The 27,502-nt window shown below is 37.1% G+C and overlaps 1 protein-coding gene across 4 annotated transcripts; it reads right to left on the bottom strand.

Annotated features, from left to right (window-relative positions):
- Nucleotides 1-192: 192 nt before the first annotated feature.
- On the bottom strand, nucleotides 193-26,986 carry C20H5orf34 (chromosome 20 C5orf34 homolog). Of its 4 annotated transcripts, none has more exons than XM_070587624.1 (14): nucleotides 26,698-26,986; nucleotides 23,917-24,040; nucleotides 23,224-23,457; nucleotides 22,748-22,837; nucleotides 19,455-20,101; nucleotides 17,614-17,715; nucleotides 16,336-16,459; nucleotides 12,467-12,558; nucleotides 11,500-11,569; nucleotides 10,675-10,845; nucleotides 10,158-10,252; nucleotides 8,612-8,710; nucleotides 5,784-5,824; nucleotides 193-600 (listed from the first exon to the last, which is right to left on the bottom strand). In XM_070587624.1, exons 3-14 carry the CDS (start codon nucleotides 23,416-23,418, stop codon nucleotides 410-412), a joined length of 1,917 nt encoding a protein of 638 aa, XP_070443725.1. In that variant the 5' UTR covers nucleotides 23,419-23,457; nucleotides 23,917-24,040; nucleotides 26,698-26,986; the 3' UTR covers nucleotides 193-409. The 4 variants fall into 4 exon arrangements, with proteins under 4 accessions (XP_070443725.1, XP_070443726.1, XP_070443724.1 ...); XM_070587625.1 differs by having other exon boundaries at nucleotides 26,894-26,958; XM_070587623.1 differs by lacking the exon at nucleotides 23,917-24,040 and having other exon boundaries at nucleotides 26,554-26,958.
- Between the last annotated feature and the right edge of the window lie 516 nt (nucleotides 26,987-27,502).

The raw sequence follows: 27,502 nt of genomic DNA, 5'->3' as shown, positions 1-27,502 counted from the left end.
AATTCTCTTCTTATAGGTCTATTGAAAAATGCTTGGAATAGAGAGACTAAGTACCAAATGACCAAATGCACACAATTCTGCCTATTAAAAAAAATGAAAAAAAAATCTTGAAGATTAATAATGAATGCTCTACAAGATAAAACAGCAATTATAATTTTATAAATTTTTTTCTCATAAATCTGAAATAAATTGTACAGAATTTCAAAAGTTCTTTATTAATAACGTATATTATAAATAAATATTTTAAAATTTACAAGTTAGGTAAAAGATCTCCCAAGTTAAATGCCATTTATCATATAATCATTGTACAGAAGTAATATATACAACTTCTTGGCTTACTAGTAACTTTGTACCAGTTACTTGAAACAACATCCTTAAGGTTTAATAATATATTGTAATAATTCCATTTTCACTTTTTAGAGTTTGATAGAAGACAGTCAATATCCTGAAGGATTTCAGAGGTTTTTTTCAATGCTGCCAATACTCTGTTTTCATTAACTTCTAGCACGGTTTCTGAAGATTTTGGTTCATACTGATCAGAAGACTGTTCATTTTTCTTCTTAGCAGTCTGGTTTAGGATACCACTATTCTCCAATAACACTAAGTTGCTTAATTAAGGATCGTTCCCCCACATTTTTTATTATATAAGTATTTTTAATTTCAGAAAGCCTGGCCTTCATATTAAAATATTTTTCCATTGGAAGGAAGATCTCTTGGATTCCTAATAGAATTGGGACTTCAGCACTTATCAAGTTTACCCTTATAGATGAAGAAATGGTTACAGCATAAGAGGGGGAAAGGAAAGAGGATGTACGTGTGTGTGCTTGGATAGAGGTTTGGTGACAGGGAGGAAATAAAAGAAAATCTCAGTAACGTTTAAGTGAAGAAGTAAAGCAGGAATAAAAGGGAACAAAAGTAGGGGTGATAGGACTATAAACAATCTGTGTAGTTATTTTTTAACTTAAAAAAGATCTAGAGTGAAAAACCTGTCCTCTGTTGCAGAGCTACTTTATTATATGAATAGGATTACAGAAAAATCACAAGATAAAAGAAATTTAGATGAATGGGTGGGAATGCACAGAACAAAGGTTTCATAAGAAAAAGAAGTCAGGGTCCTATACAAGATGGCAACATAGAGGGCTCCCGAACTCACCTCCTACCACAAACACACCGAGTCTACAGCTACACGTGAAGCAGTTCCCTCTGAAAGAAATCCAGGAACTACCTGGGCAACTTCTATACATCTGGCAAATGAGAAAATACCCACACTGAAACAGGTAGAAAAGGCTGAGATGCTCTCTCGCCATAAACCCCAGCCCCAGCATAGCAACATACAATCAGGAGGGAATTCACGACTCCCAGCTTCTCCCTCAGGAGCAAAGGGTTTGGATCCAACATCTAATGCTCCAACTTTTAAGACTTCCACCTGAGGGATGGGCCTCCAAGACACCTACCTCTGAAAGCCAACAGGGCTTGTGTCCAAGAGACCCACAAGCTATAGCTAACAAAGAAACAGTTCTTAATGGGTTTGCAAGGACTCACTGGGACCCTCCCCCAGGACTCAGCACAGCGGGAGCAGACAGAAACACTCATTTCCCAGTCTTTCCCTAAAAGAGGCCTATCTGCATACTTTAAAAGCTGCTGCCTGAGGGTCAGGGTTCTAATTTAGCACACATCTAGGAGCTGAGTGTAATTCTCCCCAGAGGCTGGCAGGTGACATCTCCACATTCTCCCTCTGGCCTGTTCCAGGTTACCAGCTCTCTCCCTGGAAGGAGCTTGTGCACATGTAAAAAGACAATAGAAAAGATAAATGAAACAAAGAGCTGTTTTTTTTTTCCAAGATAAAGAAAATAGACAAAGTTTTAGCTAGACTTACCAAAAGAAAAAAAGAGAGGACTCAAAATAAGAAAGAGGAGAAATTACAACTGATACCACACAATACAAAGGATCATAAGAGATTACTGTGTACAATTATACACCAACAAATTGGACAACCTAGAGGCAATGGGTAAATTCCTAGAAACACAACCTAGAGAGCCTGAATCATGAAGAAATAGAAAATCTGACCAATTACAGTTAAGGAGATTGAATCACTAATCAAAAACCTCTCAACAAACAAGAGCCCAGGATCAGATGGTTTCACTGGTCAATTCTACCAAACATTTAAAGAAAAATTAATACCAATCCTTTTCAAACTCTTCCAAAAAACAGAAGAGGAGGGAAGACTTCCAAATTCATTTTACAAAGGATTACCCTAACAACCAGAACCGGACAAGGACACTACAAGAAAAGAAAATTACAGACCAATATCCCTGATGAACACAGATGCAAAAATCCTCAACAGAACATTAGCAAATGGAATTCAACAATATATTAAAATAATCATACACCACAACGAAGTGGGATTTATTCCAAGGATGCAAAGAAGTTTCAACCTATGAAAATCAATGTGATACACCACATTAACAAAATGAAGAATAAAAATCATATAATCATGTCAATAGATGCAGAAGAATTCTCAACAAACCAGGTATAGAGGAAATGTACCTCAACATAACAAAGGCCATATATGAGTAGCTGACAGCTAACATCCTACTAAATGGTGAAAAGCTAAAAGCTTTTCTTCTTAGATCAGGAATAAGACAAGAATGCCCCTTTTCACCACTTTTATTCAACATAGTACTCGAAGTCCTAGCCAGAGCAATTAGGCAAGAAAAAGAAATAAAAGGCATACAAATTGGAATGGAGGAAGTAAAAGTGTCCCTATTTGCAGATGACATGATGTTATATATAGAAGATGCTAAAGACTCCACCAAAAAGCTGTTAGACCTAATAACCAAATTCAGTAAAGTTGCAGGATACAAAATCAATACAGGCATACCTCATTTTATTGTGCGTCACTTTACTGCACTTCACAGATAACTGCATTTTGTACAAGACCCTCCACAAGCAAAAAGATTACAACTCGCTGAAGGCTCAGATGATGGTTAGCATATTTTAGCAATAAAGTACTTTTTAATTAAGGTATGTACATTGTTTTTTAGACATAATGCTATTGCACACTTAGCAGACTATAGTATTGTGTAAACCTTTTTTTTTTTGAGGAAGATTAGCCCTGAGCTAACATCTGCTGCCAATCCTCCTCTTTCTGCTGAGGGAGATTGGCCCTGAGCTAACATCCGTGCCCATCTTCCTCTATTTTATATGTGGGACGCCTGCCACAGCATGGCTTGATAAGCAGTGCATAGGTCTGTGCAAACCCTGCAAACCCTGGGCTGCTGAAGTGTAGTGTGTAACTTAACCACTACACCACCAGCTGGTCCAAGTGCAAACCTAACTTTTATATGCACTTAGGAAACCAAAAACTTTGCGTGCCTTGCTTTATTGCAATATTTGCTTTATTGCAGTGGTCAGGAACCAAACCCACAATATCTCTGGGGTATGCCTGTATTAAAAAATCAGTTGCACTTCTATACACCTACAACAAACTATCAGGAAGAGAAATTAAGAAAACAATCCCATTTACAATTACATAAAAAAGAATAAAATACCTAGGAATAAATTTAAGCAAGTAGGTGAAAGATCTGCACGCTGAAAACTATAAGACACTGAAGAAAGAAACTAAAAAAGATAGAAATAAATGGAAAGATACTCCATACTCATGGACTGGAAGAACAAATATTATTAAAATGTCCATACCACCCACAGCAATCTACAGATTCAATGCAATCCCTATAAAAATTCCAATGGCATTTTTCACAGAACTAGAACAAACAATCCTAGAATATGTATGGAACTACAAAAGAATAGCCAAAGCAATCCTGAGAAAGAAGAACAAAGCTGGAGGCATCATGCATCCTTAATTCAAACTATATTACAAAGCTAGAGTAATCAAAACAGTATGGTATTGGCATAAAACCAGACAAATACATCAATGGAACAGAATAGAGAGCCCAGAAATAAACTCATGTATATACGGTCAATTAAGTTACAACAAAGGAGCCAAGAACATACAAAGGGGAAAGGATAGTCTTTTCAATAAATGGTGTTGGGAAAACTGGACCCTATCTTACAGCACACACAAAAATCAACTTAAAATGGATTAAAGACTTAAACATAAGACCTGAAACCACAAAACCTCTAGAAGAAAACGTTGTGGGTAGTAAGCTCCTTGACATCAGTCTTGGCAATAATTTTTTGGATTTCACACAAGAAGCAAAAGCAACAAAATTAAAAATAAACAAATGGGACTATATCAAACTAAAAATCTTCTGCACAGCAAAGGAAATCATCAACGAAATGAAAAGGCAACCTGTGGAATGGAAGAAAATATTTTCAAATCATATGTGAAGAGGGGTTAATATACAAATATAGAAAGAACTCATACAACTCAAAAGCAAAAAAAAAAAAATCTGATTAAAAATGGGCAGAAGTACTGAATAGACATTTTCCCAAAGACATACAAATGGCCAACAGGTATATGAAAAGGTGCTCAACATCCCCAATCATCAGGGAAATGCAAATCAAAACCACAATGAGATATCAGCTCTGAGCTTCATACCTATCATCAAAAAGACAAGAGATACAAGTGTTGGCGAGGATGTGGAGAAAAGAGAACCCTTGTGTACTTTGGTGGAAACGTAAACCAGTACAGCCACTATGGGAAACAGTATGGAAGTTCCTCAAAAAATTAAAAATAGAACTACCATGTAATTCAGCAATCCCATTTCTGGGTATATATCCAAAGGAAATCAAACAGACTTTTGAAGAGAGATCTGCACTCCCAAGTTCATGGCATTATTCAAAATAGTCAAAATGTGAAAACAACCTAAGTGTCCCTTAAGGATGAAGGGATAAAGAAGATATACATATATACACACACACACACCCACATATATACACATATACACACACCATGGAATAGTATATAGCCATGAGTAAGAAGAAATCCTGCCATTTGCAACAACAGAGATGGACCTTGAGGGCATTATGCTAAGTGAAATAAGCCAGACAGAGAAAGACAAATACTGCACAATGTAACTTATATGTGGTATTTTTTAAAAAGTCAAACTCATAGAGACAGAGAGCAGAATGGTGGTTGCCAAGAGCTGGCGTTGTGGGGGAAGTAGGGAGAGGGTGATAAAAGGGTATGAAGCTTCAGCTAGAAGATGAATAAGGTCTGAGGATTTAATGTATAACATGGTGACTACAGCTGATAACATTGTGTTGTATGGTTGAGGTTTGCTGGGAGGGTGGAATTCAGATGTTCTCACGAAAAGAAAAGGGAAGGGGAGGGCTGGATATGTGAGGTGATGGATGTGTTAACTAATGAGACAGGGTAATCCTTTCATAATATATATGTGTGTCAGGTCACATGATGTACACTTTAAATATCTTATAATTTTGTTTGTCAATTATACCTCATGAAGCTGAAATTTAAAAAAATAAAAAATAACAAAAATCCTTAAAAAAAAAAGGAAAAAAGAAAAGCAAGTCAAATATAGGTCTCAGTTACAAGTTAGAGTATAATTACATAAGTGAAAAAGTCTCCAGAGACCTTAACCCTAGCTCACTGTCCTTTGCCTAATTTAAACTCAATGAAAAGTATAAATGTTAACATGATGTACTTTCTATAGACAAGATACATCTTAAATTACAATCATAAACATTATTCAGTAAAGCTCCACAATATGCATGTATGAATTAATATACAGAGTTTTGAATTAAGCCTAGACTGGAAAGGGAGTAATTATGCAGAACAATACATTCTGTTCAAAGGATACAGTTAAACTTCTGTATCTTTTCAAGTTCAGACGCCACAGACCTGTGCACAAAAAAAACGTAAGTTCATGCTGGTTGAGTGAGTCCTTTATATCCACAATATTTCAAATAGGCATACTTGATTTTTTTTCATAAAGCTTAGAATTTTAGACAGAAGAACCTAGAAGTTAAGAATTCCCTTTATATTGGCTTTATTTAGCAACGAGTCAACTTGACTCAACTGATCCTGATCCTTATTGAGTGCTTTTAATGAGTAAGGCCAGTGAATAAAAGTCCCCGCCTCAAGGACTTCTGAATCAAGTATTGATCTGAAGGTAATGGGCCTTCCTGCTACAACTTCTTAGTACTAACCTGGCATACCCTCTACTTTCCTCCTCAAAGTTTACGCAAACTTTAAAAACCTACTAAAATCCCATCACTTCTGTGAAAGAAGTGTCCTCTCCGTCCTTGAATTCCTATAGCATTATGTTAATTAATCATATACTCATTTGTAATGTCCTCTCTTGAATTAATTTTCTGATCTTCATACCTAGATGGTCTCTTTCAGTAGAAAGGATCTTTTCTTATTCTTCTGTACTGTGCACATCTAGTAAGACCTCATTTATATGGAACTCTCAGAAAATGGATGGTTTTGGAGGACCAAGTTTTTACACAGCTGAATTAGGTGTCAAAACATAACTATTTTCTACTAAATTTCTTCTGGAATAGACAACCTACTCATTTCATCATTTTATTAAGCACAGTATACTAAACATTCTCTTCTCCTTGACTCAGAGGGTTAACATATGAACATTAGCTCTTACCATGTTGCACAGAAACAGATATTGGAGCAACTGGTATGGGGTAGAGGGCTGAATGTATACAACTCCAGCAGAACCTCTTATGTGTGTGTTCTTTGTATTTTTCCTCATCAAGCTAGAACGAAAATATGAGCAGTGGCACACAAGTAGAAACTAGAGTAACTTGACTAGCTCTCTACAAAATTAATGAGGATATCAATGTCTAACACATCTCTTTATTCAAGTCACTAGAAAGGTCTTCTTCACAGTTCATAATAGGATGACTTGTCTGCTTTATACAATGGACCACATTCTTGCACTTGTCAGCTTGCACTCTTTACTCTTACTCCAGCCTATGCACGGAGAATGAAAGAGATCTTTCATCATTTTAAGCATCCATGGTAAAGACTTGGATATGACTTACTCCAAGGCCTGTTGATTGTTCATCACTGCAAAATACCTTTTTTTTTTTACTCATTTTTCTGGGTGTAAGCAACAATACAAACTACCTTTAATGCTGTTGCTCATACCATGAACCATCTTCTTATGAAATGTCTTCTGCAGTATTTTTTGACTAGCATCCCTACTAAAAAGTTGAATCAGTAAGCTAATGATAGAAGGTGAGTTGAAAAAAATACTGAAATACAATTTAGGTAGCTGTTTATAGCACAATCTCTTCTCCTCCTTCAACATACTCTTTTTGACAAGATAGAGATGTCTTAGGCTTTGCAAGGGGCATGGAGCAATTGCAAGCGGCTGTATCTCCCCTCCCTACTCCTCCTCAATCCCTCTGTCTCTCTGCTTCCACCCATAACTGCTTTCACCCGTCTTCACTTCTCTCACTCTCACTTTTTAGTGTATTCCGACAGTTATTTTCTTCTAAGCTTTCATATAAAAAGGCTGGCATTTTACAAACCCTGCCAGCGAAGCAATGATGAAGTGACCAATTTTACAGCCATGTGCAATTTCTCTTTCCTCCCAACTATGTTTTTCAATAGCTACTTGGACAACTTTTCTGCTGCCAAACAGCTGTAGCTGAAGAATGAGGGATCTGGAAAGCTGGATCCTTAAGATACCTGAACTATTCAAACAACACCTACTGATTGTACCTCTTTCTCTAAGCAACTTAGGAATGAAAAGGTGATAAGAGTCAGGCTTAATGTTTGTATTTTTTTCACCAAGCTATAATAAGACACGACTTACGTTAAAGCTTCCTAAATTGTTCGTGGTATCCTTCTTTTCCAATATATCATTGGAGATTATACTGTCAGTGATACTAACCTTTCTAATGATCTTGCTTCCTGTCATTTTTCTATTTAGCAACTTGTAATTCCATCAAGTCTGAACTTCTCTATTGATTAGAAATCCATTCCTATCTGTCAAAACTCATACTACACCTGAACAAATGGCATCTGCTCCATAAAAACTATCTTCTCACTATCTCCACAGGTCACAATATCCTTTACCCTTTCTTTTCTTTTTTTTTTTGACCTCTGTCCTTGCTTCCTCCCTAAAATGTCTTAATTTCCCTAACTATCACTTTGAAGCCCAGTTCTAGTCCCCTGCACAGTGAAAGGCACACAGGAGGGACTAAAATACTTGCTTTACTTGTTGATTTGCCAATTAATTTTTGGGAGATAATTAATAGAAATTATTTAAAAATCAACTTTTTCTGAAAGCTTATTGTGTTAGTCAACATTTTATTTCCTTTAATATTACTAAAATTTTAAAGAAACTCCTTTAAATTTTTCCATAAAGTTTTCAGGATGAATTTATCACATTAAAAGTCACCCATTTTGATATGAAGTTTTCAATGCAGTCTTCTGACATTCAGAGGAAATAGAAGATGATGAAATGTAATAAATTAGGTATCTGATTAAAGATAAATTATTTTCAAGCTTAAGCTATCAAAAACATTATAGGAGTTAAATATATTTAACTACGAGAAAGTTTTTTGGGAAAAAAGCCTTCGAGTTTACCATTTGACATTGTAATATTTGAGTATTAGTTGGCTCTTCTACACAGATTGAGTTTAAAAAATATATAAATACCAATTTTCTTCAAGAATAGAAGATGAGGGACGTCTGGGCTGCTCTCTCTGACTAGTCTGCGCCAGTCTTCTGCACCACAATATTACTGCTGCCACATATCTAGATTGAATACATTCAAATAAATATTTGAAAATGAACTTGGATAATATTTATAAAAGTATTCAAAAAATGAAAAAATCATTAAGACAATTTGGGGAAAAAAGAAATAAAGAAAAGAATTCTAAAGTAAGGTATTTACCGGGCAATTTTCTGCATCTTTTTCATTGGAAATAAAAAAGGCAAGTTATCCTCAGTCTTCAAGAATAAAGTGATTTACCCACGTTCATGATTAATAAAGATGAGATTTAAGAAGCAGAGCAAATGTGATACTTGGATTTCATTCAAAGTTCAAATTCAAATGTCTAAATTCTCCTTTTAGTTTTTCAAAATAAAATGAGTTTCATTAAATTTTATCATAAAAATGTCTTTACATATATGAAACTGAGCATTTGCTTTCCAAAACTTAAACCAGAAAACATCCATTAATGCATACACATACATATACAATTATATGTAAATGACTGAATATACGAAACAAGTATCAAGTTTAATAAAATGAACGATCTAAAGTGATTGGCTGAGGGGCCAGCCCGGTGGTGCAGGGGTTAAGTTTGCACATTTCACTTCTCGGCGGCCCGGGGTTCGCTGGTTCTGATCCCGCGTGCGGACATGGCACCGCTTGGCAGGCCATGCTGTGGTAGGCATCCCACATATAAAGTGGAGGAAGATGGGCATGGATGTTAGCTCTGGGCCAGTCTTCCTCAGCAAAAAGAGGAGGATTGGCAGTAGTTAGCTCAGGGCTAATCTTCCTCAAAAAAAAAATAAATTAAAAAAAAATAAAGTGATTGGCTGAAAAAAAATAATGTTTTCTAAAGACACTATTTTTTGGGGGTAAATTATTCAAACTAGCAACGAGTGTTGCAGCATTTCGACCAAAATGCAATAAATCTCAATAGAAAAATAAATTCAAGAGATAAGAAAGCAATTCTTTTGTGAAGATTCTCAAGTAAAATCACTAAAATGTCAAGAATATCACAAGTGCAATAATTATAACAAATTACATAAACCAAAAGAGAAAAAGCATATTCATAAAAAGCTGATTTCAAGATTCTTCTCCAATTTAAGAACCACCATCAGCTAATTTCTTTCCACCTTATAGAAATATATGGAAGTTTATTTGTGCTTGCAAACCTTATTTCAAATTGGTTAGTGGATTAATTAGTTAATTGGTTTAGAGAGCTGACCAGTTATATCTGTAATACATTCATTTTGAAAAATCACTTGAATAAAAATGGAAATGATTAAAGCTGACCTGATCTATTTAGTTATGCTAGATGCCAATATAACTATAAACTTTGAAACCTGCTGAAATGACTTCATTCAAATTATCCACATGGAAAAGCTAAAAAAAGATTTAACATGTAAATAATGTTTATTATGTTTCCTCTCTGTCAATTAAAAGTTATTTACTAACATGAAAATAATTTAAAAAATTGCTTTGCAGTACCTTTCATAAGGTCCAGGGTGTTCAACTTGAATTAACTGATCTTGTCCATCAGGAAAAGTTAACTTACACCAACCTAACTGGAGGCCTCGATTTACCTTAAGAAGCAAGGAGGAAAGGTAAGCTTTATCATTCTAAAACTGAAAAAAAAACCCAAAACAAAACCCTTTTCTAACTTATCAATTAAAAAAATAAGTAGATAAATCATTAAAAATTTATTTTGACTAATTTAAAAGGTATATTTTACATGGGATATGCGTATTATTTAACCACCACTCTTATATAGATAATTATCAAAAGCAAAAAAGTACTAGTCCCTCTCTCTCTAAGGAGTTACCTTTATAAAATACTATTTGTCACACTTTTCTAATTTTTGCTAGAAATCCAATGAGATCAGTAAAGCCTCTTGACAGATTTTATACTTCAAAAAACAAAGATAGAACAAGGAAAACAAAGTACAACACTATTTCCACAGATTAAAAAGCAATAAAAAATGTATTTCAGTCTGAAGTACACTCACCTGTCCCTTTTCAGTAAAAGAGGCAAAATTCCAATTTAGGGTTAGAGTAACGCCATCTAAAAAGATAGCATGTACTTTGTCATCGGAGTATGCAAGAAATCTTCCCACGCTGGGTATGAGAGATTCTCTCAAAAGCACAGGCAGTATATTGCTATCATTTATCCCAGGTACCTAAAACCAAGTAAATAAAAATAGCGGGAAATAGTTATCCATTAATAAGATTTAAATGATTAATGAACTCTGAGGCAACCTCAGATTCTTACTCAGAAGTTGAATATTGTGGAATCCTTATGTATGTTTCAACTTTTCCAGAAGTGGATACCCAAAAGAGTCTATCACAAGCAGATTAAGTTCTAAGATCTTTGTAAACTCACCGTTCTGTTCTGAACTTTACATAGAACATAAACAAAAATTAGCAACTACAGCAATATATAGGTTTACAATGAAATTACAGAAAGCAAAGTCTGAGAACCACTTCCTCCAAATCACAATTAAAGAATTTACTTTTACAGCTAGGGAAATAGAATAGAATACAGTAACATCATGGTTTATTATAAAAAGATACTTCAAATTCAATCAACTCCCCTGCCCTTCCCCCCTGTTAAAAAAAAAGAAACAAAAACAAACTATATACAATAAAAGTATAACATAAAAGCCTGATTTTGCAGTGTTTATCTATTAAGTGGATATTCTCCGGAACAAACCAATATTAATGCTACAAAGAATTTCTCATGACTTAGATGAAAGTAATTTGAACTTAGAAGTATGTATGCAAAGAGTAAAACAATTTAAAAATATCCTGCTTTTGAAATAATTTTAAGATACCATTTTCCAGCAGCATACACGATAGTTATGGCTTAAAGAAAGCCTCATCTTGGCACAATGTTGAAGAATTCTGTGAACATGAAAAACACTACTTAAACATTTGCAAATAATGGCATTTTTCCAATTCTAGCAAACCATTCTCAATGCCATACAACACTGTAGGCAAGTAACTCATTTCCACTGAAACAGTCCAGACTGCTTTTCTTCCAGAAATCCTTAAGCCCTTAGAGGGGAACTACTCCTGTTGCTTCCCTTTGTGCTAATCGTACCTAGTTAAGGTTATTCCTCTAATTTTTAGGAATGAAATGACTCCAAATAGCATTTTCCTGTGCTCCTTTAGAAGAGGTAATAGATTCGCAGCCCTTGAAAGGGTTAGCATAGTCTAAGAGTGGGGGGGGGTGTGAAATCAAAAGACAAATTCCGCTCCTTCAAATCCACTTTGAAGTTGCTTAGACATAAGTTTATAAACATAAATAATTTAATTCAACAATCCACTTTCATTCTCTTGGGTGCTACAGATTGATTAATTAGGAGAATTAAAAAAACATATGAGCCAAAGAACCAAACTACACTTCATCTTCTGTACACTCTAGAAATCTTTATTACTCTGAGGCTAATAAAGAAATGAAAATTTGAAAGGTATCATCAAATCCTCAACCTGATTGCACGCTACAGTAATGATGCCACACTTACCCACAGAAAAGTCACTTACTTCCTACCAGCACTTGCCCACCATATATGGATGTTCCTCCATATTTAACTTTAACTTTCAAAGCCAGAAGTTCTCTTATAATGATATAGTGACTACCTTATGTTATAAATGATGAGATTAGAAAAGTTGATAGATTTTACCAAAGACATCTATTTCCACTGTACCTACCAATTCTTAATCTTATCCCAACCACTAGAAAATGTATCAAGATCTCAGACACATAACACTTGACTCAGTTGAAGGTGGAGAACTTACCTGGTTGCCTGTTTAATTAGAGAACGCACAGAGAACAGACTTCCTGGTCTATCTGGAGGAAGGTTATTTACTGAATATGTTTTCTCTTCTCTCTGAAAATTAGTTTAAAATGAAAAAATCTCACTAATTATAAATTTTGGCCATTACAGTTATTTCTTTCTTGAAATACATATTTACATAGTGACAAGGCAAGCAGTTATTTTAACTTAAAGCCCATAAAAGGTACATTTTTAAAGGTATTTTATGATACTTTTCCATTTTCCTATTTCTCCTACCCATTCAAAAGTTTCATTCTAATAGCCTATAACTTACTGCCCAATTTCTATCTTAGCTATACTTAACATGGTTACCAAACTAATTTTCCTACACATTAGCAAGAAACTTACCACATAAACTTTTCCCTTTAGACAACAACTACAACAAAATTGGCTATATAGGTTAAAAATTATTTTAATTGAATGAATATAGAATTTTGTCATATTTTACTAAGGGAAGAATTATTGCTACAGTTTATGGAAGACAATATTATTTACAAGCTCAGGGTGTTGAACTTTAAAAAATTATTTTGTTATTCCTTCTGAATTTCCTCTTTCTCAGACTCTTTACTGCTAGAGTTTCCCAGAACTGTTTCCAGCCTTTTCTTCTGAGTTCCTGATTTCTTCTTGGGTGATTCCAATAGGGTCCAAAGCTATGTTCATAAAAATCATAATAGTGGGGGCCGGCCCGGGGGCTCAGTGGTTAAATGTGCACGTTTCACTTTGGTGGCCTGGGGTTTGCCGGTTTGGATCCTGGGTGTGGACATGGCACCGCTTGGCAAGTCATGGTGTGGTAAGCGTCCCACATATAAAGTAGAGGAAGATGAGCACAAATGTTAGCTCAGGGCCAGTCTTCCTCAGCAAAAAAGAGGAGGATTGGCAACAGATATTAGCTCAGGGCTAATCTTCCTCAAAAAAAAAAAAAATCATAGTAGCAACAGCTAACATTTATTGAACAAATATTATGTGCTAGGTGCTATGCAGTTTACATGTATGATCTCATTTACCCCTCAAAATAACTCTGAAAGATAAGAACTACTAATGACTATTTTTTAGGTGAAGAAATTGAGGCTTGAGGGCTAAGAAGTGGCAGAGATCTGATTTGAACCTCAAGAGAGTGTAGCCCATACTTCACCATCACTGAGAGAAGATGGGCTACAAAGTCAGAAGATCTGAACTCAAATTGCAGGTCTGCCTCTTACTAACTATAATGATGGGCAGGTTATACAACCTTTTGAAAGCCTCAGTGACTACAATCTGTGCAATGGGGATACTACCTACCAATCCAGACGGTCCTGAGGATTAAAGCTATAACACGTAAAGAATGCACCTGGGACAGAATTTAGTATATAGTAGGTACTCAAACAACAGTCTTTCCCCTTTTATCCTGGACTGTGGACTTGAATATCTACGTCTCTACTGGGCTTCTCCCCTGCTTATCACAAAGACATCTCAACTTCAACATGTTTCTCTTGGGGAAAAAAAAGTAAGTTCAACAAATATGATTTAAGTCCCTCCTGACTCTTCCTCCCTCACAAAATCCCAGACTCTTCCCACAAAGTAACCACTTCAGTTCAGTGTATACCTGCATACGTCTTTCCCTGTGCATTAACATGTGTATAATATATGGTAATATATAGGTTTGGGGTCTGTTTTTTGTTCTTTACCCGAAAAATATCATTCTACATGTTCTTATGCAACTTTCTTTTTTCACTCAACAGTGTCTTGGAGATCTGTCAAGCTCTCCCTCTTAAGCTTCTACATCTTCCTCATTCTTTCAAACTGCTGCAGAGCATTCCCATAATCTGATCACCTTAGCTTATTTCACCAATTCCCTGTTGATGAACATTTACATTGCTTCCAGTTTTTTGCTACTATGAACAATGCCACTACCTACATCCTTGGTCATGCTTCTTTGTATTTATGTGCTAATATTTTTCTAGAATAGATATCTAGAAGAATTTCTGGCCAATTTTACTTGATATTATCAAATTGTCCTTCATGAACGCTGAACCAATTTACACTCCAACCGACACTATGAAAGCAGCCCTTTCCACACACCCTTGTTGGCAGTAGATATTACCCACCTTTTTAGTTTTCGACAATTTTCCACAGAGTGAAAAACGTCATGTCATTTTCATTTCTTTTAATTGCATTTCTTTGATGCAAGTAGTAAAGTTGAACATGTTTTCAAATATTATGGATTATTTATATTGCCTTTTCTGTGGCTTCACCATTTTTATCCTTTACTCATTTTTCTATTAGGGTTTTTATTACTGATTTATAGTGTAGAATATTTTCTCTCAGCCCTTTGCTTTTCTTTTTGACTTTATCTAATTTAAGAGAAGTTAAATATTTAAAATTTAATATAAGTTTGAAAGTTTCCAGCTAATCAAACTTTTATGCTTTCTGGTTTTTTGTATTGTACTTAAGAAGGCCTCCCCCACCCAAGATCATAAACACTCTTCTTCTGTATTTTCTTCTAAGCATCATAAAGTTTGCTTTCTTACATTTAGCTCTTTAATCCATCTGGAATTTATTTTGGAGTATGGGTTAAAGTAAGAAGCAAACAATTTTATCCCCAAAAGACAGCCAATTGTTTCTAAATCTTTTCACTCAAGTAGACAGAGGAGAGGGAATGTGATGAACACAGACATGTGAGAGTGAAGCCCAAAGCAGCCCACCACAAAGGCACAACGTGTTTGGAAATTTTGTGTTTTACCCCAAAAGCTCATGCTTCTACTCCATGATGTTTGCTTCAGTATAAAAATTTTCACCCCTTCCCCCAACACCTTTGAGTAAAACTGAACCTCCAGGAAGATGTACTAAGTCTGTTTACTTGTCTTTCTACTTTCGCATATTTGAAATTTTCCATAGTTAAAAAAAAAATCTAGGGGCTGGCCCCGTGGCCGAGTGGTTAAGTTCACGTGCTCCACTTCAGCGGCCGTGGTTCTGATCCTGGGCCTGGACATGGCACCGCTCATCAAGCCACATTGAAGTGGCGTCCCACATGCCACAACTAGAACGACTCATAACTAAAAATACACAACTATGTACTGGGGGATTTGGGGAGAAAAAAGCAGAAAAAAAAAAGAAGATTGGCAACAGTTGTTAGCTCAGGGGCCAATCTTTAAGAAAAAAAAAAAATCTGCTCTAGTTTTAACTCTTCTTCCTAGCAACTCTGATAATCTCATCACCCAAATACTCCACCCTCTAATGGAGAAAGAAAACATACTTATGTTCCATCCTGCAAAGCCAAGCCATGCAATACTATGGAGATCCCTAAAAATGGGTGGATGCCAATGTCAAGATGGAACCAGCAAATTAAGACTCACTAACAAAACATCCACATTATTACATTTTGGTCTGATATATTAAATCCATCATGTTATGTTTCACTGTTTTCAGCAACAGAGAACAATCTTGTTCAACTTGTAGTTGTATGATCGAGATTTAGGAATTACGAGGTATTTAAAATGTGCAAACAATGACATGGTGGGGGAAAAAAGAATGTGCTTTTTAATGTGCAAATATTAATTCAAAGAAGGATATTGATTCAAAGTAATGCTGCCGGTTTCAGTGTTTTCTACTGATACATTCTATGACAGAAGAAATTTAGCTTCTGATTTAAACACGAATTGCTTAGGCAAATGGATGACAGAAAACAGTATGAGAATACAGTAAAAATACGGTGGTTAATAATTACTGTGCCAGTGTTGGAGTAGTAGCAAGTAATGATATATATAGATCAAACTTCTCATAGATATTCAGAATTATTTAGAAACAGCTATATACCAAAAATCTTCTTAAGCTGAGATCTCATTGTCAGCTTACCTCTTCTGATCCTTCTTGAATGGAATAATATGTAAAATAATTCCCAAAATATGCTCCTTCTGATTTGAAAATAGATCCATCTCCAGGATAAATCTCTATTGAGTTCACATTTTTATGGGTAAGTCTAAGGCAGAGAAATAATCATTAAAAAAATTTTTTTTTCTAATTGAGATTAAAACATACATGAAGGCAATCATTATAAAAAGAAAAAGCAAAGAAGTATGGGGTTTGGCCTATATAGAAAAGCTAATAGTTTCATACTCTGCACCCCAACCAGCTAAATTAATCTTTTTGCAAAAGATAAACAGAACAAACAAGAATTGGTTAATGCATCTATTTCAACAATTAAGCTCAGCTTCTGGAAGTTGGCATCTTGTCTTATCATCCTGATATCCTCGCTGCCAATCACAGTAGCTGGCACAAAATAGTCACTAAAACAATGCCCAGTGCATAGGAGTTAAATATGACACCTCCAGAACCTGAAAATAAGATTATTCTTTAATAATGAAACAAGAAGAATCAATAGCTGATGGAAGAGATTAGGCTTATGTAAAAGGAGCCATCCCTAAGAGATTGACTGTACCTGGAGCAGCCAGGCATAATCAAGGTATTGGGTACTGAAAGGATAAAAACTTGAGCCAAGCCAATTTTATTGAAACAGATGAAGAATATATTTTAAGAAGGGAGTGTGTCTTCATGTGGAAAAAGGAGGGCCCAAGAAACAAAAATTTCACAGTGCTCTTCTAGCATTATTTATGGAAGTAAAACTCTGAGTCTGGCCCACACTAGTATTCCAGTCACTACAGAGGTGTAACTCGTAGCGGGGCAGGGATAATACAATGCAATGGTGTGGGCACAGAGCAGCCCCTCGATGCATATTTGCTGTGTGAATGAAGGCCGAAACCCACCTAGGCTATCTACCTTCTCTAATTCCATGCTCAACAGGCAACCTTCTGATGTGACTAATTCAGACAACTAGATCCACTGATGCTTGGAAGGGGTATCCTAAATAACTGACATGAGTATTTCATTCACTAGCAAAAGTAAACCCTCACTGGCTTTGGAGTTATCACAAAAATATGGTTAATGTGAATTAGTCACAAGAGCCCTGTGTGCCCTCATAAAATTAAGTTTTGAGACCTGTAAAACTCAGGACCAAACACAGGAGCACAATGGCCCTGACAAAACTGTGTCCTCTTTGGGAGTCTGTCTGCAAGGCTAGTCCCATCCCCTCTGTAACATCACTAAATAGCTCCCACTCCAACACAGGTGCCTTACCTATATGTAATACCCTGGTACCAAACCACTTTCACTGGTTCAGGATAGGAATATTCTTCTTCCTCAGACTGTCTCTGTGAAAGCGAATCACAAAAATTCCACCTGTGAAGGACAAAATACAAACTATTGATTCTGGTTGCTCAACAAAATTACCTTTACAAGTCTGCACAGTGCTGCTGTAACAAATTTACTTCTTGCTTAATTTGTTAGATCAAAGAAAAGTAAAAATGAATATGAAAGCATATTAATGAAATTTAAAAATGTCTTATTTTTCCACGTATTTTCAATAATCTCATTATTAAATATCAGCACAATTACCTAAATTAACAGTTTCACTAACTTTAAAATTTAGGATTCAAACAACAAATATTTACTGAAATATCTATGGTGAACCAGGCACTGTACTGTTCACACTGGGGATATAACACCCAAAAAAGCTGACATGGTCACTGCCCTCAATGGAGATTCCTATCTAGCAAGGACATTAAATAGTAAATATTGAGCATAAAGAAAGAGTTCCTAGATGCTACGGGATTGTATAAGAACCTAATCCTGCCTTGGGATGACCACCCTCAGGAAGTAAGGCCTATGCTGAGATGTGGAAATAAGCATAAGCTAGCGAGCTGAGAGATAAAGGGAGTGTTCCTGGCAGAAGAAAGGTGCAGAGAGGCTTAGAGCAAGCACTCTAAGGATTGCAAGAAGTCCAGTTCAGCAAGAGTTGGGAAAGCAAGAGTGGTGAGAGGCAAGAGGGCAAGAGTAGTGAGAGGGTGGAGGATTATGGATATAGGAAGGGACCAGATAACAGGAGGCCTGTTCAACCATGTTTAAGGATAATGGATTTCAATCTAAGGCCAGTGGCAAGTTATTTAACAGTAGTTAATTTAGAAGCATGAATCTCTTTTGATGTGTACTTATAATACTGGAATTTCCACTTTTAACTAGATGATCATGACAAACCTGAAAATCATTCCCATGTTTTGTTTAAATAACAAACAGGTACTCAGAGACTACCTGGGATCAATCCCAATCCTACAAGGACTAGCGGTGGGACTTTGCTCAGGGCATTTAACATTTCTGTGCCTCAGGTTCCTCTACAAAGTTGGGATGATAATAGTACTTGCCTCATGGGATTATTATGTGGGTCAAATGGGCAAAGCACAGCTGGGCCTGGCACATAGTGCTTTGTGTTAGCTATTCTCCAGTATTACTGCACTACTTACACAAAGTTCATGTCACAAATCTATAAGCATTAGGTTATTCACCAATTAGTGGAGATAAAAGGTTTATACCTAGCCCTCCAGAAGCCTCTCCATGTTTACCCCTTTTGAAGATGGACATATTTATAATCAGTTAACCAAAGATAAGGGTGGCCTCTGAGAAAGGTATGAAAGAAAGAACCCACGATTGTAAACTTGTCAGATCCAAGTAACCAAGGTAACGGGCTCCACTGAGCAGCAGCTGATACTCCTCTGTGCTAGCTCCCACAGAGCCCTATGCCATCACTTACCACACTCTAATAATCTTTTCAGCAACAGTGACCTTCACTAGGCTCTAAGCTCCTAGAAAGCAGGGCCTGTGTCTTATTCATCTTTATATTCTCTGTGCCTTACAAAGTGTCAAGCGTATAGCCTTCCATCAACATTCAATGCATGGACAGAGTAAGAAACACAAGCAACACACTAACTAGGGAAATTATTTACTACTAGTTATAAGCAAAGTTTTAGATCGACTGAATGAACTTCCTTTATGAATGGTATCAGATGATTTAGCAAGAAAAATTACCCTAAGGTAAGGACTAGTTCTGACAAAAGCTTTATGACAAATAAGTCATTCTTCATTACCTGTGCAGGTGTGGGGCAGGACAGCTGAGTAACAGGGCTCTGGGAAGAACAGAAACCTCTTTTCCTCTTTCTTCTGAAACATCAGAAGTTAAAATTCCACTCTGAGTGATATTTACATCAATTCTAGACATATTGCTGATTTTATTATGAAAACGAAGTGCTAAAGACAAAGGGTATTTCCATTCCTCTGGACAGGAGGCCACAGACCAGCACTGCTTTACCCACGTGTACACACATGTGTATTTTGTACCAGACGAGGGCAGCTCCTCCCTCCCTTTAGTTCCATTTACACAACTCTTCTTCTCTAAAGGATCTCTGGGTTTCAAGATCTGACAATGAAGTTCATTTTCTTTATTCTTCAGTCTCTGTCCTGATAAATTTCCATAAGTACAGATTTTGCCTGCTTTCTCAACTGGTTTGTCCTTTTTGGCTTGATTATTTTTTTCTGACAATACTCTAGATGAGTCTGGTTTCTGGCTTACTTTACACAAAAATTGTACTGTAAATTCTTGCTGAGATTTGGGCAGGCAAAGGTACGCGTGACCGTCTAAAGATGATATCTTCACGGTGCCACTCTGCATACGTATCATGCCATCATCAGTATCAAGACTGGGCCATCTCACTTCTGAGACGTCAATGAAGATACGCTGAGTTGAGGGGAAAACAAGAGATGGTGAGTATTTTCTGTTAACAGTTCAATGTTCCCAAACATTTGATACTTACACATTGTGTAAGAGAGCTCAAAGTTTTGTTTGTGGTTTACAATCAGATAAAATGAAAAATGGAGGGCTGGCCCTGTGGCTGAGTGGTTAAGTTCTCATACTCCGCTACAGCGGCCCAGGGTTTTGCTGGTTCAGATCCTGGGCACAGACCTAGCACAGCCCAACAAGCTATGCTGAGGTAGCATCCCACATAGCAGAGCCAGAGGGACCTGCAACTAGAATATACAACTATGTACTGGGGGACTTTGGGGAGAAGAAAAGAAAAAAGGAGACTGGCAACAGGTGTTAGCTCAGGTGCCAATCTTTAAAAAAAAGAAAAGAAAAGAAAAATGGAGAACCAGGTGTCAACCTATACAAGATTTTCAACAGAATGTTTGATATTGATAATATTATCTCATTTAGAAAAAAATATGTAAAACACATACACACTGACAAAAAATGAGAGAAAAGAAAAAGAAAAAATCATTCAGATCATATTTAGTGTTAGAAATATTTTTGTTTAAAATGTACACTGAATCAGAGATGAATAGATTTCCAGACTCTCCCAAAAGTCTACTCTGAAAAAGAACATAAACGAGGGAAGATGAGCACTACAATGCACTATATTAAAAGCAATCATAACTTAAATGGTATGGAACTAGCATAAAAATCTTCAACAGAACAACTCAGAGAACACAGAAATAGACCACTCATATCTTAAAGTGTTACATGTGATAACATGAGCTTTTCAAAACAAAGGGGGAAAGGAAGAATTATTTAACAAACAGTACTGAAATTATTGAATAGCATTTGGGAAATAGTAAAGGGTTATCACATGGACTAAACAGAATACCACGGATAAAGTATCTGTCCTAGATAGCACCTGGCATGCTGGAATGAAATAAATTCCAGGTGACTTAAAGAGTAAAATTTTAGGGGCCAGCCCCATGGCCAAGTGGTTACGGTCGCACACACCACTTCAGCAGCTCAGGGTCTTGCCGGTTCGGATCCTGGGTGCGGACATGGCACTGCTCATCAAGCCATGCTGAGGCGGCGTCCCACATGCCACAACTAGAAGGACCCACAACTAAAAATACACAACTATGCACCAGGGGGCTTTGGGGAGAAAAAGGAAAAATAAAATCTTTAAAGAAAGAAAAAAGAGTAACATTTAAAAAAACTGAACTACTCAAAGGTAAATTGATCCTGACCAATAGCACACAGACTCCTAACAGCTAACAGTGCCTGACGTATCTTTTCATATAAGATAAAAACAGTAGGTGTCGCATAACGGTCTTTTAATCAGTTAATCTTGCCAACAGTGAAACATTTCAACTTCCATTTATATAAAACCTTAAATTTATAAAAACTATTGTCAAGAAAGCGTCTTAAATTTACAGTGCTATCTATGTGTACAGATGTTAGTATAGTATTCACTGATGGCAAAGCTGGTTTGTAAGGTTGGTCATTTAAGAAAGTTCCCTTCTAGAATTAGACTTTCTACTAATCCTAAGGCAGCATCAGCAGCAAGCTACGGAGTTTCAATGAATAAAGCTACTCAAAAGATACAGGGGAAATCAGCCTTGTTGTCTAAGTCACAGCTTAAAATTTTTCATGGCTCCTTTGCCATGAGACAATATACTAGAAAATTACTCAGTAGACAGGCAAACAACATAACGGTGGCAGAAGGTGGTTAAAGACAGTCTTCAGAGTCAGACAGGCTGGGTTCAAATCCTGACTTTGCCACTTAGAAAATTTCCTGGAAAAGGGGCTTATATCCAGCCAATGTACCTGTTCTGATTGGTTGGACATCCATTTCGATCAGCAGGTACCCATGCCGTACTGGTGTTATTAAATATTTTTAATATCATTCCTAGTTCTTGGCACACAGTAAACCCTCAATAAATGATAGTTATTATTATTACTCCTAAAAGTTCAAAGTAGAATTTAGGAAAAGAATAAAATGCATAGGGGCCGGCCTGGTGGCACAGTGGTTAAGTTCACTTGTTACGCTTTGGCAGCCTGGGGTTCGCTGGTTTGGAGCCTGGGTGTGGACCTATGCACCACTTGTCAAGCCATGCAGTGGTAGGCGTCCCACATATAAAGTAGAGGAAGATGGGCACGGATGTGAGCTCATGACGAGTCTTCCTCAGCAAAAAGAGGAGGACTGGCAGCAGATGTTAGCTCAGAGCTAATCTTCCTCAAAAAAAAGAATAAAATGTGTATACCCATAAGTAACTACACATCTCTAGTGCACATTAACAAATAACTACACACAACCTACTAAAATTTGCCACATAGTTTCTTAGTTTTGACACCTCCAAGAATCAAAAAGTCACCAATCTGAAAAGTTTTGAGTATAATCCTTGGCTATAAAGAAAAAGGCAGGGAGATGAACTATGTAACTTTTGTGTCTCAATCAATATACAGAACATAAAAACACCCAAGTCTGGTGTAATATATAGGCCTATGCATTCTATAGCAATGTGTCTATTCCCAAGTGTCATGAAGAAAAATACTAAATATTAAACTACCTGTTTCTAATTACTTGTTCTCAAATATTACTTATAAAAATGAAGTTTAAAAAATTACCTTTTTTTTTTCAGAAGGTATGATGCTGTCAGATAAAAAAGGGCAAGTAGCAGAAGAGTTTCGAAAATCTAGTGCTCGCTGTAATTGCTCCTACAAAAAAGAAATACAAAATGTAATCTTAAAAAAACTTGAGGGGCCAGCCTGGTGGTAAAGTTAATGCACTCTGCTTCAGAGGCCTGGGTTTGCAGGTTTGGATCCCTGGCATAGACCTAGCACTGCTCATCAAGCCATGCTGTGGCAGCATCCCACATAAAACAGAGGAAGATTGGCAGAGGTGTTAGCTCAGTGACAATCTCCCTCAAGCAAAAAGAGGAAGAATGGCAACAGATATTAGTCCAGGGCCAATCTTCCTCACAAAAAAAACTAACTTGAGAATCAATTTAGAATGACAGTAGTCCAGAATACTAATTACTTTCCATATTGTGGCCACCTCAACAATATTTGTTGTTTAAGAGTTAAGTGTCATGTTTACTTACTCGGTAAGTGCTAATAACAAAGTGTGTCCTTTGGCGAATTCTTTCTGGTTGTTCCAAAGGATGTGCTGAAACAGGAGGTGCCTTTTCAAATAAAAATTCAGAGCCACAGGGAGAAAGCTGCAGTCTGGAACCATCAACATATTGTACTTGCACTGAATCATCTTCATAAAGCACCATTCGCACTTCAGCTGCCATTACTATGACTATGGATAAAATGTCCTTCCAAGGTGAAGACTGATGGAAATAGGAAACACAGTTGCCCAAATGGTTCTCTTAATGTACACAAGTTATATCAAAATAAATGGATGCATTTTCTAAGAATATAAGCAAAACACATTGCCATTGCATTTACTTTAGTTGGAGAAAATGTGATCATTTTACTACATACTGTTAAATGATCTGAAATTAACATCCCTTGTAACTAATGCCTTGATTAACCCTTTGGGATTTACGGACTCCTGTGTGGGAAGATAACCTAGAGGGAGAGGCTAGCCCACCCAGTTATAACTGTCTTTATAATTTTAGCAGCTTTACTTCTCCTGAAGTTTAATTTCTGTAAATTATGTGCTCAGTATCTCATTTCAAAGAACAAATTCCATCGCAATAAGAATACAGCAAATCATTTGTAATGCATGCAAAAGGCAGACCAAAAGTAACTAAGAGGAAACAACACTGAAAAAGAAATCCAAATACCTGGCTTTTTGTCGCCCCAGCCTGGCATTATGGAAGTAGCTCCATGTCACTACTAAGCAAGCTAATTAATCTCCTAGTGTCTTTGATTCATCTTTATTTCTGAATCCAATTTCCTCTTCTCTACCTGTAAAATGACTCTGTATCTTCACCTGTGCTTTCCATATAGGTATGACTGAAGGGGAATTAGAGGGTTGGGTTCCATTAGTACTCCACAGCTCTAAGCCTCAGATTGTTTCCTTATTTGTAAAATGGGGATAGTAACAGGATTGTTATGAGGATTAAATGAGACAACACATATGACAGTGCCCAGTATCACAAATGTCGTGTTGTAGGAGCTCAACAAATCTTATGATTCCTTTCTAATGCTAACCTCATCCCCTTCTAGGACATTATCTCCTTCCACCACTCAGGTGATCAAGTTTCACCTGACAGAAAAAAATAACTTTCCATAAATATCACTTTCCCCAGTTTACCCAGATTTCTTACTAATAAACTTCTCAAGTGTAGTATCCACTCATTGTCCACTTTCTTTCCCATTAATCTTCAATTCATTGCAATTCAGCTTTCTCCTCCATCTCTCTACTGAAATCGTTTCACAATGGTCACCAACGTCTTCCTACATCCAATGACTTTAGCCTTCATCCTACTCAACTGGTCAACCTGTGACAGCATTGTCTACCTTCCCTTGCACCAAACTCTCTCTTCCTCTGCCTTTTATTTAAAGAAAGAAAGAAAGAAAAGGCTGCCATGGTTTCCCCTACATCTACCTCTGTTTTTAATCATTTCTTTTCTTCACCAAGAAGAAGGATTCATCAAGACTGACCTTAGTTCCCATTTCATCCTTTCTTACTATATTCACTCATGTTGCTGTTATGCCCACCCTCCCTTTTAAAAAAAATCTTACCCCTTTTCAATGTATGTAATTAGCTACATATGACATGGTCTATAATCTTTTGTTGAATATGTCAGGATATAATATTAATATTATATGTACTATAATATAGTATTAAGCCATATGGTCTCTGCTGAGGAGATTCAGACGACTTCAAGTATTTTCTTTCTCTAGAGAACTTCCAAATCTACCTGGCCTCTTTCCAAAGCTTCCGGCTGCCTGCTAGACCTCTCTTCACATCCCTGTCCCATGGATAAATCAACATGACTAAAATGGAACTGAAGCACTAGCACCAAAAGCGGACTTCTGTATTATCCCCTAATTTCACTTTCACTCTTTCCTCTCAAGTCCAGTCTACATACAGCAGCCAGACGGATCTTTTAAAATAAAAATGAGGTTACTTCCTGGATTATAGACCACCATTTGCACTTAGAATAAAATCCAAATTCCTAACCACAGCCTACAACAGCTACACAATCTGGCCCCATCTACCTCTTCAAATGTCATCTCCTAACTCTCTCCTTGTTCAGGACACTTTAGCTACACCGGCCTTTTTAATGTTTTTAACACAGGCTTTTTCCCATCTCAGAACCTTTGCACTGTTCTTCCTGCCTAGCATGTCCTTTCATTGTCTCATCACTTTGGTTGGCTCTTTGCCACCAGTAAGATCTCAGCACCAATATCACTTTCTCAAAGGCTTGACTTGACTGTCTCACTTAAAATTGTGCCTAACAATCTCCCAATCACTTTTTATCCATTTCATCTTCTTTTCTTCAAAGCGTCTATCACTATAAAAACTGAGTCTATTTATTCACCTGCTCTCTTTCTTTTCCCACTCAGATATAAACTCAATCAGAGCAGGGACCTCCTCTGCCTATTCACAATTGTATCTTTGGCAACTAAAACAATACTTGGCAAATAACAAGGGTGGAATAAATATTTATTTAACGGTGAACGAATAAATAAGTGAATTTTAAAATTCTTGCTCTCCCTGAATTTGCAATTTGAGTTTATGGCAACTCAATGTTAGCAGCCAATGTTAGCAGAATTTGACTCTCACTCTATTCCCCTCCTTACCCCTGTAACAAGTACTGTTGATTTTGTAAGTCTCTCTCATGAACCTGGCTCCTCTTTTTCTGTTTCAGGCCATCAACTCTTCCCTCAACTCGTGCAACTGTCTGGGACCTTTCTCCAGTTTTTCCCCTCTGCAATCCATTTCCAGTATTGCTGCTATAGGTAATTTTCCACAACCCAGACCATACCAACTGCCTTACATCACTTGTTTACATACTTGTTAAATGGCAATAAATGTTAATGGCAATAAATGTATTTATATTGCAGCTATATATATATATATCAGATGTCTACTTGCTATTTCAGGGAAAAAAAGGTGCAGATACACAGACGGAAAACTTTTATTTTCTAATACCTATTGGAAAACGATTTCTATCTTTGGCCAAGGTCTTTTTAAAAACAGAAAGCATGCACAAGAAACAGTGGAATGTCTAAAGTTTCTGGCGCATCACTAAAAGCCATAATCTGGTTCCAACCCACATTTTCAGCCTCCTCTCTACTGCCTTATTTCTGTTTGTGTTTTCACCACACAACACATTACACCAGAGTATGTTTAACGATCAAAAAGCCACAAGTCTGTTTTTGACATCCATGGGAACCTCATTTTTCAAAATGCAGTATCTAGTTACAGAAAACCCTCATCAAAACAACAACCAAGGTCTTGCACTCACACAGCCGTTCTGAGCTTAAAAGTCTTGGGAATGAGGCCAATCAACGGACCCTGTCTTTAATTTGCCAAAATGCTCGCCCGCGGCGTCTGCGCCTGCCCGCGACTGCTTCTCGGGGGGGGCTATTCCTTGAATTTGACAAATTACCAACAAGTGATGTTTCTTGATGAAAGAAAAACAATCACAACCGCAGAGGAATAAGGTCACACAGAGTGTTTTGGGCGAAACCTCCGTCAAGTCCGAAGAGCGGGAAAGCGACGGCTGCATCAGCTGTTAGCCCGGAGAGAAAGCACAGGAAAGAGCGCCGGTTCAAACCTTCCCGCACCCCGGGTAAGCTCCTTGCCTCCGGAAGAAAGCCGGAAGTCCCGCCCTGACCGTGCCCTCTGCTCCGCGGCCACACCCCGTCGTGCCGATGCGAAGGGCGGGACCGGAAGTCGGGGAGGCGGGAGTTCCTCGTCCGGAATCTGGTTGCTTTCTCTGCCGTCTGTAGTTCCGGTACCACACACGGAACTGTTGTGAGCTGGTTGTAATTAAACCCTGTGAGGAGCTGCGTTGTGACGGTCCAGCAAAGAACCACACGGATGGATTTTACTGGAGTGATGCTTATTTAAATAATCTAAACAACAATTATACCACAGTAAAGCTGTTAAGAAAAATAAAATAAAGTGGCTGAGCAGCCCCGTGGGTAGCGGTTAAGTTCGCGCCTTCTGCGTAGGCGGTCTGAGTTGCCGGTTTGGATCCGGGGTTGGGATCTACTCGCTGCTCATCAAGCCATGCTATGGCTGCATCCCATATATAAAGTAGAAGAACATGGGCACAGGTGTTAGCGCAGGGCCAGTTTTCTTCAAAAAGAAAAAAAGTGGCCGAAGATAGAGACCTCTTTTTTTCCTAATTTGGTATAAAAAAATAATGTCTTTCAACTACCTATCTGCACCTTCTTTTTCCCCTAAAA

Source organism: Equus przewalskii, chromosome 20, assembly GCF_037783145.1.
Source record: "Equus przewalskii isolate Varuska chromosome 20, EquPr2, whole genome shotgun sequence".
In the NCBI taxonomy this organism is placed as follows: Eukaryota; Metazoa; Chordata; class Mammalia; order Perissodactyla; family Equidae; genus Equus; species Equus przewalskii.
The sequence above is the reverse complement of the archived record's forward strand: the minus strand, read 5'-3'. Positions and strand labels throughout refer to the sequence as shown.

Bases quoted from the DNA above. Each gene is read 5' to 3' on its own strand.
- C20H5orf34 (XM_008541401.2), bottom strand. From the start codon at position 26,817: ATGCAGCCGTCGCTTTCCCGCTCTTCGGACTTGACGGAGGTTTCGCCC. The intron at 23,458-26,697 runs GTAATTTGTCAA...TATTTCCATCAG, and splicing joins TCAAGAAACATCACTTGTTG to TCTTCACCTTGGAAGGACAT. The intron at 5,825-8,611 runs GTATTTATATAT...TTTTGTGCACAG, and splicing joins TCTATTCTTGAAGAAAATTG to GTCTGTGGCGTCTGAACTTG.